At 34.3% G+C, this 19,632-nt stretch overlaps 1 protein-coding gene across 1 annotated transcript; it reads right to left on the reverse strand.

The window, feature by feature from the left end:
• On the reverse strand, positions 1-19,223 carry LOC123921968 (structural maintenance of chromosomes protein 6B-like). Its single transcript, XM_045974719.1, has 28 exons — positions 18,823-19,223; positions 17,450-17,555; positions 16,898-17,031; positions 16,673-16,728; positions 16,250-16,336; positions 15,848-16,168; positions 14,800-14,913; positions 14,230-14,364; positions 13,273-13,349; positions 13,083-13,158; positions 12,442-12,516; positions 12,209-12,313; positions 11,508-11,677; positions 11,291-11,393; positions 10,091-10,203; positions 7,283-7,487; positions 6,663-6,794; positions 5,859-5,973; positions 5,669-5,754; positions 5,496-5,591; positions 3,122-3,258; positions 2,904-3,006; positions 2,300-2,379; positions 2,123-2,201; positions 1,972-2,029; positions 1,097-1,194; positions 835-929; positions 1-276 (listed from the first exon to the last, which is right to left on the reverse strand). Exons 1-28 carry the CDS (start codon positions 18,983-18,985, stop codon positions 219-221), a joined length of 3,177 nt encoding a protein of 1,058 aa, XP_045830675.1. The 5' UTR covers positions 18,986-19,223; the 3' UTR covers positions 1-218.
• Positions 19,224-19,632: the final 409 nt, after the last annotated feature.

A 19,632-nucleotide genomic window follows, 5' to 3' on the forward strand; every position in this document is an offset into this window, starting at 1 on the left:
TGACTTGTAAATAATTTAACTATTTACATTAATTAAAAATATGACTATAAATGTATGCTTTTGCTTCAACAAGCAAGCTCTCACTAACACAATAAAAACATAATTAGAAATGAAACCTAATAAAAAAGAATAAATAAATAAATTACAGATGGAGAATCTAAAAAGATTTTCACAAATAGGCTTCAAGTTGTCATAAATAAAGAAAATCACACATATGATCAAGAACGGGGAGCTGCCATTTGCATCTTCTTTACCCTGCCTCCTCCCTTAACCAAGCTGCACATGCAAACACAAAAATACAGTCAATTTTTGAGAGCTCATTCACTTTGTTGTTCAAGATATTCATTCAGCAAAACGAAAGAGAAATTTCTCGATGTCACTTCAATAATAAAATGATCCTCATTAGATTGCTAGCTAAATTTTTGAAATACGGATACTATCTATAAACTAAAGATTCTTTTAATATTTACTTTTCTACAAGTAGAAATTTATCCAAATCAAGTCTTATGTTTGTTTTGGCGGTGGGTGCCTTGTAAACGAACATCCATTACAAAGCTATACTTTGTAGCTTTTAAATTTCCACGTTAAAATGCTATTGCACCGTGCAGTGGCAGTGGCACTGGCCGGTGGGCAAACTCATTACCAAACATACACCAAGTAGTTTTAATTGCAAGTGAAGGGTTTTAGCTTAAAGTTAGACTTTATGTATATCTTCCATTACTTTTCTTGGTTCCTATTTGCTCCGGCTCTTAACAAGAATTGACTGTATTTGGATAATCATGTTACACTTGTGTCAACAACCAAAAATGGTCTAAGCTTGAAACCAATGAATACCTAGTATCGTGCGGGGTGATCAATATCCACTGGGATCCTTGTGCCGCAGCATAATCAATCAGAGTGTCCATGCTAATTTTTCGGCTTACTGCATCCTGAATATCAAACCCAGTCCCACAGTAGTTAATAAACAGATTTCAAAACTTTGTATCAATGTAAGTGTAACCTAGACACTTAATTTCTAACTTAAGATATATCAACATAATTTGTTAAGAATAATGGTAAATTAACGGTATAATCTATCAACAGTAAACAGCCATACCATAAAGACATCAAATTCATCCATTGCTCTAAATGGGGACTCTGTCATTTCATGAAGGGCTAATGCAAAGCACAAAGTTGAAAAGGAGCGCTCCCCACCTAATTTTCAGAAATGAAATGCACACACAAATCAAAATGTGAGAAAGTTATAACATAAATTGCATAAGATTAAGTATAAAGTGATAATTAAAGGTAACTGGCTTATTATTGCACCCTTGAACCCACTTGGGTTGGCCTAGTGGTGTTGGCTTGGGACCTTGGAGCGTGCTCCTCTCAAGGTCTCAGGTTCGATTCCCCCTTGTGCCAATCGCGGTGGGTTAGTCCATACAGAGCAAAAAACTCTGGATTTAAATGGGCCCCCCGCAAGTGGGAGGTGGGATTGGTCCCCTCGAATTAGTCGGTCCTTGGGCCGGATACTGAGTTTTCAAAAAAAAAATATTGCACCCTTGCTCGAAAGATATAAGATTGTATAATTTTACTTTTAGGTTTTGAATTTTTATCACAATACAGTTAAGTTATAGATATAAGTACAGTAAAAAAATTAGGACAAATGATAGCATTTTATTGTCTATAATGACTCGTGCTAGCTATTAAAAATCTTAAGTTCTTTCTTTTGAATTCAGATTTATGTTCGTTTCCTAAATTAATTTTATGTGTTCTATTATAGCTGAGTTGTTCCTCATAATTTCTAGAATTAGTTATATCCATATATTGTATTACACACTTGTCCCGTGTCTTATCCCAAAGTTACATAAGACCATATGATACAATTATTGTTTCTAAAGTCCCTCTGCTTTGATCCTAAAGGAGACAAAAGAACTGATAGTTTATCCTATAATTAGTGACACCGTATCCATAATTATGCAATAAACGAACCTGAAAGCCCCCTTGTGTCCCGAACAGCTCTGTTTGATGTATCTTGGGGCATCTGTACCTATAAATAAATAACAAATAAACAGTTTAAAATAAGAAAACATTCTAGATCAGATACCCGAAATGAAATGCAAGAAACATTTCACCAATTTACCTCAACCGATAAGGCCATATTTTCATAATCAACTTTGATAAGTCCACTGATCCCCTTTTTCCTCAAATGGCCATTAAATCTGATCACCAAGATAATTAAAAGCAGTTCAGGTTCAGAGAAAAAGTATACTCTGACAATGGAAAACATAGCAACAAAAATATGTGAAAGGATTTATACTTCCAAGACAGTTGCTGCTTGAGATTGGCTGCATTTGTCTGAAACTTTCTCCTTCGAAACTCTAAAGCATTCTGGCAAGCCTTCAATAAATAATAAAACCACCTCAAAAATGTTGAATTTGTAATTGTGACTAAATCTGAACACTCCTCTATTTATAATAGCATATACAATAAATTAAAAAATTGCTAATTGAAATCCTAATCTATGATTTTGGTCTTAATAATATATGAATTTGATTCTAACAATCCCCCCTCAAGATAAACTTACTAAGGATAGAACTATATTCAACTAGATATCCAACTTAATAGAACATGTTATAGAACTATATTCATGGATAACGGTATTACTTTGCATTAAATTTCATTCTACTTATTAGGTTGCAAAACAAATAGTGTTAAAAGCAAATTTCCAACAAGAATTAATATATTTAATACAGAGCTTCAAACAGAAGCCCTTCGACTTCAGGTTAAGCGTAGACGATGCACAAACCCATGTCAAAAACAATCCCAAAAAAACTTATGCTTTGGGGAGCAAGGACAAATAATTTTACAATCATCCATAAAAAGAGATTAATGGTACGATAACAAAACCAAAGAATACATACATCTAGTTTCTGACAAAGGGCTTTATAAACTTGCTGCCTTTTTATAATCTTCCGTTGTTTTTTCTCATATAACATCCGTAGATCATCAATTGATTCAGAGTATCTACAGAGGGAAACCAAAAGTAATGAAAAGCACTATTCAATGTGCATGAGAGAAAGAGACGCTTATGCTAGCATTTTGTACTATGATAATGTGAATCAACAGTTTAATGTCATACCTTAGGCTCTCACGTCTAAGTGTGCGATTAAGACTTTCTAATTCGGCACTGATTTCCTCTGGGGTAATCCCATCACAACCTCCTAATGAAGCAAGTTCATTCTGACAGCAAATTACGGAAGCCTTTTCAAAATTTTCCTGCATATTCAACCAAGGTTAGTATCAATAACTGTAGTTTCTACTATATCTTTAATGATTTATAATGCCCAAGGAGTAACGCATCAATTTTATTTATTTATAAAACAAAATATCTGAACAGTGCATAGAGACTTGATGAAACTGACATATCAGATTTCATGGCACACCCAAAATTAAATATAAGAGCATTAATAAGCAAGATGAACTTTCAATTGAGGACAATTGAAGCAATGATGGGATGAGATATACAAGTAAAATGCAATTGTAACGTAATAAGTAACACAATTTAGACCAAAAAACATAATTGTGGCCTAAGATTCAGGGTCTAAATATATTAGATTTAGAGAATTTGAGAAAGTGTTTTGAAAATCATATCAACAAAATACGAATTTCTGCATAATGCATATGATACAAACAATATTTATAGACAGGATTGAGGCTAACAAGCTCTGCCAGATAAGCATAAAATAATTGAAAAATACAGCTAAGCATAACTGACTCTGTTCAACTACAAAGCCTAAGTAAAAAGGTACACACAGATCTACTAACTACACTGACATCAAGAAATTCAATATCCTAACATCTCATAACTACTTTAACTACTACAATTTCCCTTTATTCAATATCCTAACAGATTCTCATGCGACCATGGTGAGTAGTCTTTCAACTACAATCCCTACATGGGGATTTGTAGGGCTTTAAGGCCATCAAACATTGTCTGTAACAAGATAACTATAAAGGTGGTTATTGGGCCTACAATAAACCATATGGAGGGGGTGTGAGTGGTGTAAATAGGATTCCTCCCTCTTACATAACAGGAGCATTTTGTCCTGTTGCCCTCAACAAGACACTTGCTGATCAGAATCGTGATCTACTTTGGTGAGAAATCATGGTGGAATGGTATCACATACCAGAAAATGGCTGCATAATTTGTTCTATGGCGTCAACAAATATAACAAATACCAAGTCACATAGGTTGCATCATTCTCTGGTATAGGATACCATTCCACCACGATTTCTCACCCAAAGTAGATCACGACTCTGATCGAGTGATCTCTGCTCAGCATGTATCTTGTTTGAGGGCAACACGACAAAATGCTCCTGTCTTACCTTCGGTCAACACTCGCCAACGGCATTCTGTCGTGTAATCTTGGTTGTTTTCACACATGAAGTTTGGCAGAAAACTAATGCATAAACCCTTGTTGATTACTCGAGTGAAGGCACGTCAACTACACTTAAGAGTTGCAAAACTGCTCTCTGGATGATCACTCAGTCTGAGTTCCTGACACGGCAAAAGCCCTTGTTGATTCTCTTATAGTTGTTGGTGATCCAATCTGACTAAGAAGCACCTTGATTCAGTGCTTGAAGGTCTGGTTTCTCTAACTGAAAGCATAAACCCTTAAAAGTATATTGCCTCCATCAATATGACACAAGCACACAGCAACCATTATGTGAATAACTTCAGGATCACTAACTAAAAGCTTATGGTCGAGCTCATTAACCATTATTCAGGTTATATCACCATGAAATGTGGGACTCTCAACCAACGTAATCACAACCACACTAGTTACTTTGACCGTCCAATTAAACCTATTAACCACCCTACGTGAAACTGGCCAAAAACAAGCTGCTAGTAAACGGCAACGTTTTGTATCATGTAGAATAAACTTTTATCCGTTTATATGTAAGTTGCTAGATTAAATTGAACATTAATAAAAATTGTAATTAAATATGTACATCAACATTATTATGGGAGTACTTTTTTTTAAAGAAGCTAAATTAGCCCACCCAAATTGGCGCCAGAGAGAATCGAACCTCAGACCTCAAGAGGAGCACACTCCCAGGTACCAAGCCAATACCAATGCACCAACCCAAGTGGGTTTATTATGGGAGTACTTGTATAGTAGTATTCCAGTTATTCAATGTTTATGACATTTGATTTGGTATAGGGTGTAATTTTCTATGTTATTCGACTTGTAACATTTTTATGTGGGGTTTAATTTTTTATGGTGTCAAGTTATGAATATTATGTTATTTTTTCGTTTACTATTTCTTTATATATTATTACTATATTAGAAAAATTAAAAAAATTAATTAGTTATTGATATAACCCCGATCAGAGCCTTGAACTGTGCGGGTTCAATGCTCAGTCTGGTTTTGCGTTTGCCTTCAGCCAAACAAGTGCCAGTGATGATTTAATCTACAAATTTCGATGACTAATATAAATCAAATTGCACCTCACGCCTTTTTGTAAGCTCTAGATAGTGCTTCCCTGCCTCCTTAATATCATGCAGGACCTTGTCTTTCATGACATTATCGTAGTGAACCTTCGTCTGTAATATTTTTAAGAACGTTATTAATTAGGTAACAATAAAAACCATCAGACTGCACAAGAGTAAAGAAAAGATACCTCCTTCGCTGAATCTATTTGTCTCTCAATCTCTAGAAGTTCAGTCTCAGCTTTCTCAAGGGAAGCATGTTCATGGTTCGCTGATTCTATATTTTTAACACAAAATTATGCACTATACAACATTTCTACAGTTAAATAAACATAACTGCATCTGAACAAACTCAAAGAAATAACTAGTAAAGCAACATACCACACAATTCGTCAACTTTTACTTTAAGATCACTAGCTTTTCTCTCTGCTTCAAGCCTCCTCTTCTCAAGGCCTTCTAACAACACCTGCTCTTCTTTTATTTTTTTGTTTATTTCCTAGCATTCATTTACAATAAAAAATTAATTAAACTTTGGGTAAAAAAAAGAACACACTATGCACTAGGGACCAGTATACCATGTTTCAAAAAGTATTAGGCAAGAATAAATCTCAGGGAACCAACACGCTTTCTTTAACAAAATTGGAATTCTGGAAGTGTATCTATTAGTTAGATTATGATTTCACTTCATATTTACCATCTTTTTTATAACTTAGACATCTTTCATGAGAGTTAATCCATTTAATATACACAGTACTTTATAAAATCACTAAGATTTTCACATGCTTCAACGATTTAAGCAAAATTCAAAAGCAGATGCACAAATTTACTCTACAATTCATTTACCCATATTGATTGATCCAATTATTTTAAACTCAATTTAACAAAATTGGCTATATTACAAATAAATAGAGGCTTTGACGTGACGTTGGGTTTTCTTTAATGTATGCTTGTCTACTTTTTTCTTGTTATCTCCTTCCACCAGAAGTGTAGGTAAAAGGCATACGCCTACAAAAGAGTTGAATTCAACAACACCGAGCCCAAGTCCGAGCCCCCGCACACCCCCAAACAAACAAGCAGAATACTTTTAGTGTGAATGTGAAATAATGGTGCCTTGAGCCTTTAATTGTTAACATAACTGCTTATAACAAATATGTTTTGTTAGAGAATGGATGGCAGAGAACATACTGAAATTTCTTCACCAATCTCATCAACTGAGGACAAAGGTGGCAGGCTACTTTCAGCAGCTTGTTGAAGCATTGCATCCTCCAAAAATAGCTTCTTCGAAGAAAAACTTTTTCCAGCATCAACACGTAATATCTAAAAGAAAACAAAATGTAACAAACGATTTACATGTCAATAAACATGGGAATATCAAAATGCAATAAATCGAAGTACATGACACTTTTCTTCATACATGAAACGCACTTTTATTATCCTCTTTAGAATATTTTTAATATCATTTACAACATAAAGGATTTAAATTAGGAAGACTTTAAGGTCATCCCAATATATGTTCTTTTGAAGCTTGTGGCAATCATGGTTTTTGCTTTTATGTAGATATTAGAAGTTAGAACGGTGTTTATTCATGACGGCAATCCTGTTTATAGGTTTGCAGGCACTTAAGAGATCCAGAGTTATTTTTTATAAATTTAATGAGGAAAACGAGAAGAACATCGGAACTTCTACAAATGTAAGGTAAAACTAATAGAGCAGAGACCTAACTGCCCTTTCAAAGTGTATTTTAGCTCAAGTTTTTGTTGGGACAAATCAATTGCTATAATTCATCTTCTTGTTCAATGATTTACCTTTATAGACCTCATCTTCTTGTCAAGATCCTCAAGCTTGACCTCTGCACCTCTTTTATCCCTTTTATAGTCATTTGCTGCTTTTTGTTCATTAGATGCATCATTATGAAGTTTCTCAATGTCACCTTCAACAGAACTACTTAGACGACCATATACTTGGTTCCTCTTTGGAGGAAGAGTTGTCTCTACCGGACCTCGAGAAAACCTAGAAACAACTTGAATTAGAAAACATAGTTCCTGCATTATGGTTGGAAAATGCATAAATGTGTATATAATATTAATAACTTTCCACACCTTGAGGCTCTTCCCCATTACAAAACTTTTACGGTGAATCAACAAAAACAGCAACAAGTGTTAAGAGTCCCACATTGAATGAGAGACGGCTCAATCCTCACTTTACAAGCCGGTTTTGTAGAGTTGAGTTAGGCCCAACCCAAATTCTAATATGGTATCAGAGCCTCCTCCAAGACCTGTTGGGCCGCCTACTATCAGGTTTCCGCTTTCGGGTCACCCACCATTTATATCCACACACCAAGTCCAACAGTGTTGGGCTTGAGGGCGGGTGTTAAGAGTCCCACATTGGATGAGAGATGGCCTGAAGATATGTTTATAAATGGGGACAATCCACACCTTACAAGCCGGTTTTGTAGGGTTGAGTTAGGCCCAACCCAAATTCTAAGAGGAAGTAAGATGCATGCTGATACATTCAGCATTGAAAGAAAATGTTACATATGCTCACAAACAGGTCTTGCATTTCAACATGATAAAAATACAGGGATTTACAATTATCTTATTTACTGTGATTACATAATTACCCGATTTACGATAATTCCGAGTTTAGTCTGTGATCTTTCACTCAATTATTGGTATTTCCCATCATTAGCTTGCTAGGAGTATAAGAGTATCTTCACTCAGTCTTTTACTTGCCTTACTGTGCACCTTACTACTCTAATTACTGCCTTTCTAATCTTATGCATACTGTAACTAATTGAAGTGTGTTTAATTTTGTTGGTGTTTTTGTATGTTGACTTCATTTTGCTAAAACAAATATACTAGCAAGATGTTGGACTGAATGCTTAAGCATTGGATACGACATCCAGTGTGCTCATACAATGCTGCAACATTGGATACAACATCCGGTGTGCGATTTTTTCGTGTTTTTAATCTCGTGTGGCGTTCTATTTATGGAATCTCACCTTTTTATTTGTGCACCAAGCAGTGCGCCTTTCCTAATGTTCTAGAAGGCGGCCATGACCAAGTTTTGTTTTAGAATGCATAAACTATTTTAGGAAACAAAATATTTGATTCAAGAATATTCCTTGATGGTTCTTTCGGACCTGCTGCGTTTTTGAAGCCCAATTCAAGACCTAGCCCGTGCTAGCTCAGGCTATTTAAAGGAGGACTGAAACCTTGTGCAAACTACTGAAGCCATTGTTCATCAAAGATGTAGTCTTTAGGGTTTCGTGTCTTGTAGCCACTCTCTAGGAGAGTTGGTATAAGTGAACCACTCAGGTTGTGAGATGGTCACTGTGTCCTCACTCATAAATCTTTAGGTAATGAGTTGAGTATTGTACTTGGAGGAAGCTTGTAAGCAACTCCAAATTGTGAACTTAGTCAAGGGTGTTGGCTACGTATTAGTTTTATGGGAGTGTGACTCCTTGCAGATTGCTGCCGATTGTAAACACAGGTTGTGTTGATTGAGGGAAGTGAGCGGAGGTTCTCATATCTAGGAGTTCCTAGGTAGAAGTTTCACGGGTAGTGTCTAGGTGATAAGTCATAAACGGGACGTTTATTGAGGGCTTTGAACTGGAACTATTATAGTGGATTTCCTTCTTGGATTGGTATCCTCAGATTAGGTGACGTTGCACCGAACTGGGTTAACAAATAACCTATGTTATTTACGTTCTGCACTTTATTATTATCTTGTCTGTACTGGTACAAGATGCTTAAACATTTGTCTCAACATCAGTATACTATCGCTCCTGACAGGTGTTGGAGCATCGTGTAGAACATCTGGAATTTATTTTTACCTTGTCTGTTATATTCTGTGTTGGTACGGTGTTGGATCCTCAGACTCAACATTTGTCACCAGCCTGCCGGAATTTCAAATTTGATTACATCTTTCTGTTATCACAGCTGTCACTATCTGAAGGCTCTATATATAGATAATAGCTACCACTTGTAAACACAGGTGTTCATTTCTTTTCTTAATGCGTATCAGTTTTCTTCTAAGTTCTCTGAATTCGAATATTTGTGCGATTATGTTTTTGCTTGTATCCAGCATTCAAAGCTTCTTTAGATAGTCTATGCTGATTTATTTGATCCCAATTTTTCGGGACCGTGTTCTCCTTGGTTCTTCTAAATGCACTGTTGAGTCACATATTAGGTAGTGATATTGTTGTGGTATAAAAAGTGTTCAAAAGTTGTAGACATCTCTCACGTTTCAAGTCGATTTTGTGGAGTTGAGTTAGGTACAACCAAAATTCTAAGACGGTATCAGAGATTCATTAGGTCACACATTATTGGGTCACTAGAATCAATCTAGATGTCCGTCCCTAGGCATGGGTGTGTGTGTTGAGAGTCCACTTCAATAGAAATTGGAACCCAAGCTGTTTCCCACTTTGTAAAATAGCTATTTGGTCATTTGTATTGTAGATGTTCAAATTAGCTTTGTATTTCACTCAAAAGTGTGGCACAACTATGAATTTATAGTAATATCGCATTTTATGTTTACAAAAATGCACAAGTAGGACACATATAAAATAAAATCTACTAGAGCTTATAAAGAGTCTACTAGCGTTGACTTACATTTTACATCCATCCACAGTAAAGACCTCCTTCAGATTTCGGATCCTTTCCTCAAATGCAACCACTTTCCCAGTATTATAGTCGTTAACAAGCACTTGTCTCTCAACATTTCCCTAGAAAGTAACAAATACATTAGAAATGATAACAAAGGATTAGAAACTTACAAATATTACGAGTTTAATGTTTTACCACATTTTTGCTTCTACAGCAGAGATATATACAATCACCAGAGACAAATAGAAAAACTCAGTGAAATGAGGATTTTTATAAAAGAAAATCATCAAGAGAAAGAGATCATGATCACAGAATTAGGACGACAAAAAATTGGACAAAGAAAACGAAATCCAAAAAAAGAGAATAGTCACTGAAAGAAAGCTACCTAAACTCTAAAAGATTTCCCTAAACCAAACCCGTGGTACAAACGCCATGGGCTACAAATAAAGTACAAGCCAAAAGCTTAATGTGATCCCAAAGGAGCTTTTCATCCAAAGAAATATCCTTAAAGATGTGACTTGTGAGAGTTACATTCCACCCACATACAACAAAGAAAGGAAAAGATTTGCCAAAACAAATTCACTTCTTTTTCTTCTCGCAAATCTTGTAAAGCTATTCAGTAGACATTGATCCAAGGACGTGAGCAAATTCAACACAACCATAAATACTAAACAAACAAATCAATAAAGCGACAACTGTAGAACAGTGTAAGAAGTAAGAACAAATGGGGCTGAGTATAAAATTAATATTAATATTTTCAATAATTAACCCACTTGGATTGGTCTGGTGGTATTGGCTTGGGACCTAAGAGTGTGCTCCTCCTTAAGGTATCAGGTTCGATTCTCTCTTGTGCCAATTTGGGTGGGCTAATTTAGCTTCTTCAAAAAAAAAAATTCAATAATTTATATTAACGGTGATTGATGAAGGAGCTACAAAAAGCAAATAATGTCATGTTATGAATCTTATGATACAAGAGTTAATTAAAATAGACTTACAAGAAAGCCAAAAGAGTCTCGTCAAAAAAAAAAACCTATCAGCCCCAAAGCAGCATATGGTAAAGAGTGGAAAAAGAACATAAATAAAAAAGAACAAGTGATCTCAAAAGCCCATATATTTCAATAAAGTGATAAAAAAAAAATAAAAAAAAAAACCTTGAAATAGGATATATATATTAACTGAAGTATAAGCAATAATGTTAACAATCACCTGATCCACTAGGACATTAAACACAGTGTGATTCTCGCATTGTAAGATGGAAAGTGTTGATGGATGGTTTGTATTAGGAAGCATGTGCTCTGGTATCATCAACCTAAGCAGAGTAAAACAATTTGATCACAATTACATACAAGATCTGAAAAAAGAAACTAGATATAACACAAAAGAGCATGGTTAAAGGCAGATAGATATGGACCTAACAATATACCTTGGGGTTGAAAAATTATAAATAATAATTTGAAGATGACCATAATTTGCTTCCTTCGCACATTGTTTCAGAAGACGAAAGTCCTTGTGATCAGTCACTATAAAAGAATTGAGCAATCTCCCAATGGCATATTCAACAGCAACCGCCCATTTATCACCATTAAGCAACTTCTGTTAAACCATAAAAAGCAATCCCAAATATTAACAAACTCACAAAAAAATTAAGTAATTAACATTCAATCCCCCATTTATTAAATTTAGCAACTTCTATTAAATTGAATCATGAAAAGAAATACCAAAAATAGTAACTTAGTATCGAACTTAAGTGATTAATCTCTTTGGAAAATTTAACAAACTAATGAGGCTAGAAATTGAACTTTGAAATGGCAATAGACCAATGTGTAAATTAGTGGTAGAAAGTGTTAATCATGAGCAGTCCACACTATATCTTATCATCAAACAAATAAACCCCATAGAAATATACGTATACTAAAAAAGAAGAAAGATAAACCATCTTATCTCAAATTAATTCACCGGAAAAAACTGCTAACCAATGAAATTAAGATTATAATAATATATCAGTTTATCCATCTATAGAGAGATACTCCATTTAATTTAACTCCTCAACTATCAGAATGAGGGATGAAAAGATACACAGAAAGCAATGTGTAAGATGTGATATGAAGACATCACAAACTATACCAGATGGGCGCCAATTGGACCAATGGGAGGCATCTTAAACCTTCGATGACATCTCTCAATTTTTTCTAACAAACTCAACACTTTATTTCCTCCAAATGCTGTGATCTGCTACCAAAATAAGATTGGCAAGGTCATGAAACATTTACAGGAAACATGCAAGGCACTTTCATAATTTGTCATGGAACAAAGCAAAATGAATAACATAAAAACAAAAAACTGCAAGATTTGCATACCTTGTTGCTTTGTTGTTGTTGAAGACCACGAAGATTATAGATGATATCACTATACTTCTTTTCATGATCTTGGATCTAGAAAAAGCAAGTAAATTATATCTATTAACAACCCCAAATAGCAAGGTACTTCTTCAAAACATTTAATTTACGGGAGTAATAAGGTGGCTTGAGGGTGTGGGGGGAGGGAGTGACATGAGAATTGAAGTGATAAGGAGATTATGGGTTCAACTCCCCGCCCAAACAAAATAACAATGAACATTCTTTGAAAACAAACAAAAAGGAAAGTTACTTCTCCAAAACATAGTTTGAATTATTTGCTGCCGGTTTAGAGACCACACAGAATTTCTCAAATTCTGAAACAAAAAACAACTTACTTTTAGGATGCGGCACTGGTATATATTTATGTTGTAAACTTTAATATTATTGATGCATCTGTGGATTTGTCCATAGAATCGGATCAATTCTTTTCATAGATTAAGACTTGTGGGGCCTATTTGATGGTCAGGATAGGATATAGATAGATAGAATAAAAGACTGATATAAACAATGCTTAATCAAAGAAGAAATGGATAATGAACAACTAATCTAGCTTTAAAACCACTGACACAACAACACATGCCAATTAGAAAGCGTTATCACACCTTATTAGCAATGCTTCGGATGTCGTCATTTTGCCTATTAATGTCGTTCATTAATGTAGCCTCTGCTTCTTTCAATCTAGAGGAAAAAAAATCCAGGAAGTGTTATCTCACTTAATATATTATGAAGTGGAACTTCTTGAAATCCAGGTTTCAACACTGATATGAAAAGCCACAGAAATAAAATCAAAACCTTTCCAATTCTGATTCAGCAGCTTTAACCTCGTCTTTAAGCCCCTTCAGTTTTTCTTCCCTGTCAGATTCTTCGGCCTGCATTATTGTGAAAATAATAAACATAAAATATTTTAAGTAAAAAACTAATGGAATTGTCATATCATATAATAGCCATTTTAATTTGATGATCAAGCAAACCAAAAGTAATAATCAGACTACACTGAGAAGGAACACTTTGCATGGTCTCCCTCAAACTGCATATCTTACTAACTACAATATACGTCTCACTATGAGTGTCACATTTGCTCATTTGGTAAAATAATTATTCTCTTTTTTTCATTTATGGTTATTTCTTAATATCTGTGAAATAAGCAAATGTGACACTCTTTGTGATACAGAGGGAGAAGTTAGTAAGATATGCAGTTGAGGGATGTCATGTATAAATAGGAGAAATGGGGATGAAATTGGAAGGCCTTTTGTATATTTGATATTGTGACAGAAAGGAGAGAGATATACTTTGTAAAGAGAAAACCCGTGAGGGGACTCTATTCCTATCTTCTGTACAATTTTCAATAATATATTGTGATTAGTTTGATTCCTTTTATCTTTCCTTTAATTCAGTTCCTTGATTCCTAGCCAATTACCAACTTCTTTGTGAATTATTATATATTAGAAAATTAAAATGTATAGCAACTAGAACAAGTTCAAGGTATCTTAGGAAGTAGTGTACCCACTTATTTTTTAGGAGGAGTAGCCAATGCTTATAGGAGTTGCTAACTTACACCCTTTAGCAACATGCACCTCAAGGTGTACGTTACTACTTTTTAGTTATGACTTGCTAATATACACCTTCTAGAAAATGGTTCTTTTTCCTTTCTCCATATATATATATATATATATATATATATATATATATATATGGAGAAAGGAAAAAGAACCATTTTCTAAATGTATACATAACAGAAACTTGTCGAACCTGGGTATTTTTCACATGCTGCTCATGAATATCCTGCACTTGTAGTTCAAGCGTTTTGAGCTGTTGTACCATCTTCTGTATTTTACTAGCTTTGCATTTGCTGTCTTGCTGAAGTGCAAATGCTTCTTTTTTTGCCTTCAATTTTTGCAAAGGGGGAAATGCATTAGCAACAAACTAAACACTAACCCCTATTTATAGGAATAAAGACTCATAATCCAATATAAATATTACGGGAATCATGAAACTTGTCTTCAGAGATAATCTAAGATATTCTAAGATTAGAAACTCATCTTATGAGATAAACTACGAAATTCTAACATAATATCAAGATATTTTAGGATACACTTATATTCTAACATTACTTAAGACAGATTTCTTCAAAAGAATTGTGTTTCTCTCTCTCTCAACACTACAACATAATATAGTTGTAGTACAAAAGAAAGTAAATCTGACCTGATAGATTAAATAAAATGACATTATAGGGTAGAAGTTAAAAAATAAAAGGGTAAACAGAAATCATAATAAAAAAAACTGGTAAAGTAGGAGGAAAACTCTCCACCTCCAACATACCAAGGACATAGAGTGGCTCAAATTTTCCTTCATTTGTTTAACTTGGGATGACATCATACTTTCAATTTCAGCTTTCTTCTTAGAGCAGCTTTCACTTAATTTATCAAGCAGATGCTGCAATTAAATAATATAAGCAGAAAAGAAAGAGTTAAGATGGCAATGACAGATAAAGATGTTAGAGTCTACATATAATGGGCAATCTGTTGCAGAAATGAAAACAGCATCTTCAAGCAAAGCACATGTAATAACAATATAAGCAGAAAGCTCTACAACACACACTGTTTCTTAGTAACACAGAATAATGTTGTATATTAATTGAAAGACCAGGAATATTGCAGGTTGGATGTGAATCTCCTCCATCCACAAACCTTGTGGTAATAATATGCATTATAAAGACAAACAATTAGACTATTAAAGTTGACAATCCTTCGGGTTAAAAAACCAGTTTCTCATAAGCCATGACCCCAGGTCTAGTTACTTTAACAAAATGTTTTCTTTTCCTGTTTTTACTTTTAATTTATAAAATAACCCCAGGTCTAGTTACGTATAATTAAAAGTAAGAATAGAAAATGAAAACAGGAAATGTTTTCATTATAAATGTGGATCTTCTATGAAGAACTAATACTTCAGGCATAATCATAAAAAGTTTGACCCCATAAGTAGAGCACCATAGGAAAGTCATGTAAACTAAGTTTTATCCCAAAAGTTAATGTAGGGAAAATACAAATACATTAAAAATGCAAGCATTTTGATTCACTACATACTTTTGATTATATCCCTTATTAAAGGCATTTAACATTTTTTCGCCATTATAAACCTAAAAAGTTAAGTTTACAATGTAGCCGGTAGTGGCAGTTCTTGTCAAAATAGGCATATTATAAACAGACACCTGATCCCAAATTCCCAACTTTTATTGTATACCATACGTGACTCTTGGCATCGTTTTAAGAGCACATTAAAGAATTTGATATTCTCAAAGCACGGAGAACTTCACATTGTGTTGACAAATGAAAACTTCACTATGAGAAGATAATGTAGGCATACATACCAGTTGTTTATCAATCCTAGCTTGGCATAAAGGAACCCGATCCTTCAGCTTTTGAATCCTTACATTTTGATCCTCGAGTTTCTTGTCCACATCATAAACCCATGACCATGCAAGTTTCTTTTTTAATTGCTGAACCTCTACAGAAATTTGTTCAATATGTTCCATCGTTTTAATTTTAACTTGCAGCTCAATGAGTTCTTTCTCTATAGGTCTTATTGCAGACCCTAAATCTTCAACTATTGAACGTGCAGAGGTTATTTCAGCAGAAATGCTTTCCAGAAGATCATTGACTTGCTGAAGAAGTGTGGCCTTGTAAAAGAACTGTTTAATAAAGTGTTAGCAGAGCTCACCTTTCTGAAGAAGCTTTTTCAAAAACAGAATACATAAACATGAAGAGATCACCTTAAATTTATCTTTGTTATTCCCGGAATGCAGAAATTCTCGGCTTTTGTCTTGACTCATAATCACACACGGGTTCTCCACATCAATCTGCAGAATGAAAAGATTAAACAATAGGTGCAAGAACAAAAAACACCACTGGAAAAGAAATAAAAGGCATTTCCACAGGTTTTGGTTATTATGAGAACAAAGTGATAGACAACCTTGCATCTTAATTATACATACACAAAAGAGGTCTTCCCAATTTCTCGAAAGAATTACTAACCATTAACTAGTCACATGTTTGATAGTTCTTCAAGGAAACGAAACATACCAGTATAATAATTTTTACTGTGTTCAGAAGTTACCAAAAAGCTAACTAGAGCAACAATTTCCAAATTAAAAAAAAAAAAAAAGAAGCAAAGTTATAGGGGAGAGAAAGCATACATTGAAATGTTCAATGATTTCTAGTAGATCTGCTTTCCGATTGAAAACTTTCCTTCCTGTCATCAAACTCATAGAACATAAATGTAGCGAAATAACATTTTAAATTTTCAATTGTTTCAATAGGCTAACCAATGACATATCTCATGAAAACTAATCTGTTGTCGTTAAAAACATAAATATAAACAACTTAATACTGAAAATTATTACAAACACAATAAAACTTACCTTGGCAATCTTTCAATATAATAGAGCTTGTGGATTCAGATATCCTACGTTCTACAATGATAACATCGCCATATATTTCAGGCTTGAAAGCATCCTCTCCTTCATTTTGAATTTCAACATGGATGACAGCATTACTGTAGAAAGACAATAGAATAAAGAACTGGGTAAAAACATTATGTTTGTCATTTAGATTACCAATTCTACCAAAAATTGTATGTTAGCGTCTTTCTTACAATTTAAAAAGAACAATCATAAATAGTCTTGGCAGAGGACATGAGAAGAAAACAAGGTATCTTGATTCCCCCATAATATAAATCACTTCGAAATTTTATCATCTTACCAAGGAGAAATTCATTCTTGAAAACAACTTTAGGACTCGAAAGCTACCTCTTAGAAACATGATGGATGAAGGACCCGACCAATCAGAGAGACAGACAGACAGACACACACACACACACACACACACACACACACACACACACACACACACACACACAGAGAGAGAGAGAGAGAGAGAGAGAGAGAGAGAGAGAGAGAGCAAATGGCATTTACCTAGAACCAGTTTTAATGAAATCCTTCAAAGTAGATGCTCTTTGAGTCCCTTTAGCTCGACAACCAAATGCAACACATAATGCAGTAAGTATTGCACTTTTACCACCTATAAATGAGAGAGCCAAGCAAAAAACATGGAACCGTTAGAAAACAAGTTTTGCAAAGAATCATTTGACCAAAACACTATGACCTGGATGAAATTAAAAAGATCACGGCTCGCAACAAGTCATACACAAGCCCATTATAGAATACTTATTCCAAGTGTTGCATGCTTCCGTTGGTCCCATTACCATACTATTGCACGACATTTTAATCAACTCACTTTTTACACTAATGGTTCAACCTTTAAGAACTCCAATAAATTTCACCCCGGGTTGCTTAAATGGGTTCCACTACTAATTCCATCTTAAATAGTGCTAACTGCTATGAACAGGTTAGTTCTATAAAAACCTGTTTTCCACCCTATTACCATGGTAGAGCACTGCACTCCAACTGTGAACCCAGCAAAAACCTTAGGTATGTTTGTTTAGATAAGAGATTTTGGAGGGGAGAGAAGACCCAACTTTTCTTTTCTAAATTAAGGAAATTATAAATTGTTTTTAAAAAAGGAATTAATGTTATATGATCATATTCATGTTATTCTTTCAAAAATATCTCAAATATATATCAAAATATAGATTTTTAGGGACTGTTTAGATAAATAGCTTGTTTGCAGCTTATAGCAGAAAGCCAGAAATGCTTATCATGATATGCGCTTATGTATAAGCTTACATAACATAAGTTATTTTTATATATGCAACGAGTTGTTTTCGAAAGTTATATTAGAAAACTTATGAAAATAAGCTGCAAAAAACTAAAAATTGTCATAACTTCATAAGTTGTTTTCACAAGTTTCCCAAAACAATGGCACAAAATTTGTATCAATAGATAAGCTCAAATAAGTCAATCCAAATAGACTCTTAGCCATTCAAAACACTCTCCTACAAAATACTTCATTCAAACATACCTTTAAAAAAAAACTCTCTAAGAATCACATTTGGATATGCTACTTTTTTTTTTTTTGAAATGGCGAATGTTAGTAATTACCCCCTCTGGTCCTTGATATAAGAAAAAAATCACTTTTTAAGTTCATTCAATAACTAATGTATTTGGTTGTTAAATTAGTATTTTTCACCTTTGTCCGGATTTAAACCCAAGACCTCCAACATCTTTAACTCTTAACTCAAACCAGTTTGATTTGCTACTTGCTAGGTAAATTACATAAACTTATTGCAGATCAATGGCATGACGCGAACATCGAACAGAAAAATCATAATTTGAACATTCAATAAGCCGATTAAAAACGAAAAAAAATGAACAAATAGAGAACATACTTCCATTTTGACCAGTGATGAGATTAACGTGGTTTCCAAATACAGTTTCGTGGTTTGAATGGCACATAAAATTCTCTAACCGAAGCTTCTTGATGATTCCAGCTTCAAGAGATGGTGAAACCCTAGAAAAGGTAGAATCTTCTGTAGTTCTTGCACGCTTCATTCTAGAATGTTCCCTTTGGAGAACTAGAATCGAAGTGAACGATTGTTTGCGCGAAGAGAAGAAAAAGAAGCGTACGGAGGAAAACGAACAGGTGTCACTGCATTTGTAGAGAAGAAGAGTAGAGGACAAGTAGGCAGTAGGGTTTGCGCGCCAAATACCCAGTTACCAGTATGTAGGTTTTAGAGGCTGTATCCGATTGAGATTTTTCAAGCCCCTATACTCCAAAAATGGCAAAGTTACGTACTTGTCCGATATTTTCCGATACACGTATGGGAGAAGTATTCTTTGATGATGGAAACGTAGGAGAGGAGACCGATTCAATTCGTATTTTCTATGTTACCAACTATGTCTTTATTAGTTTTTCTCCTTATCGTGACTTGAACTCTAGACCTCCAACTCCTTAACGCTTAGCTCAATTAGCTTAATCAATTGAGCTACCTATCTCACCCATTTTTGTGTAGTACTTAGATATGTAATTGTCACTTGTTTTCTTATTTTGAGTAATTTGAATTTCTATCATTGTCGATTTTAGTTATGTTTATATATTGTGCATTTATATATTTAATTTTAAATTTAATTTTTAAATAACGTATCCGGACGTATCGTATCGGGAATTTTGAAAATTTTCCCGTATCGGTGTCGTATCG

This window comes from Trifolium pratense, linkage group LG4 (assembly GCF_020283565.1).
Source record: "Trifolium pratense cultivar HEN17-A07 linkage group LG4, ARS_RC_1.1, whole genome shotgun sequence".
NCBI classification, from domain to species: domain Eukaryota; kingdom Viridiplantae; phylum Streptophyta; class Magnoliopsida; order Fabales; family Fabaceae; genus Trifolium; species Trifolium pratense.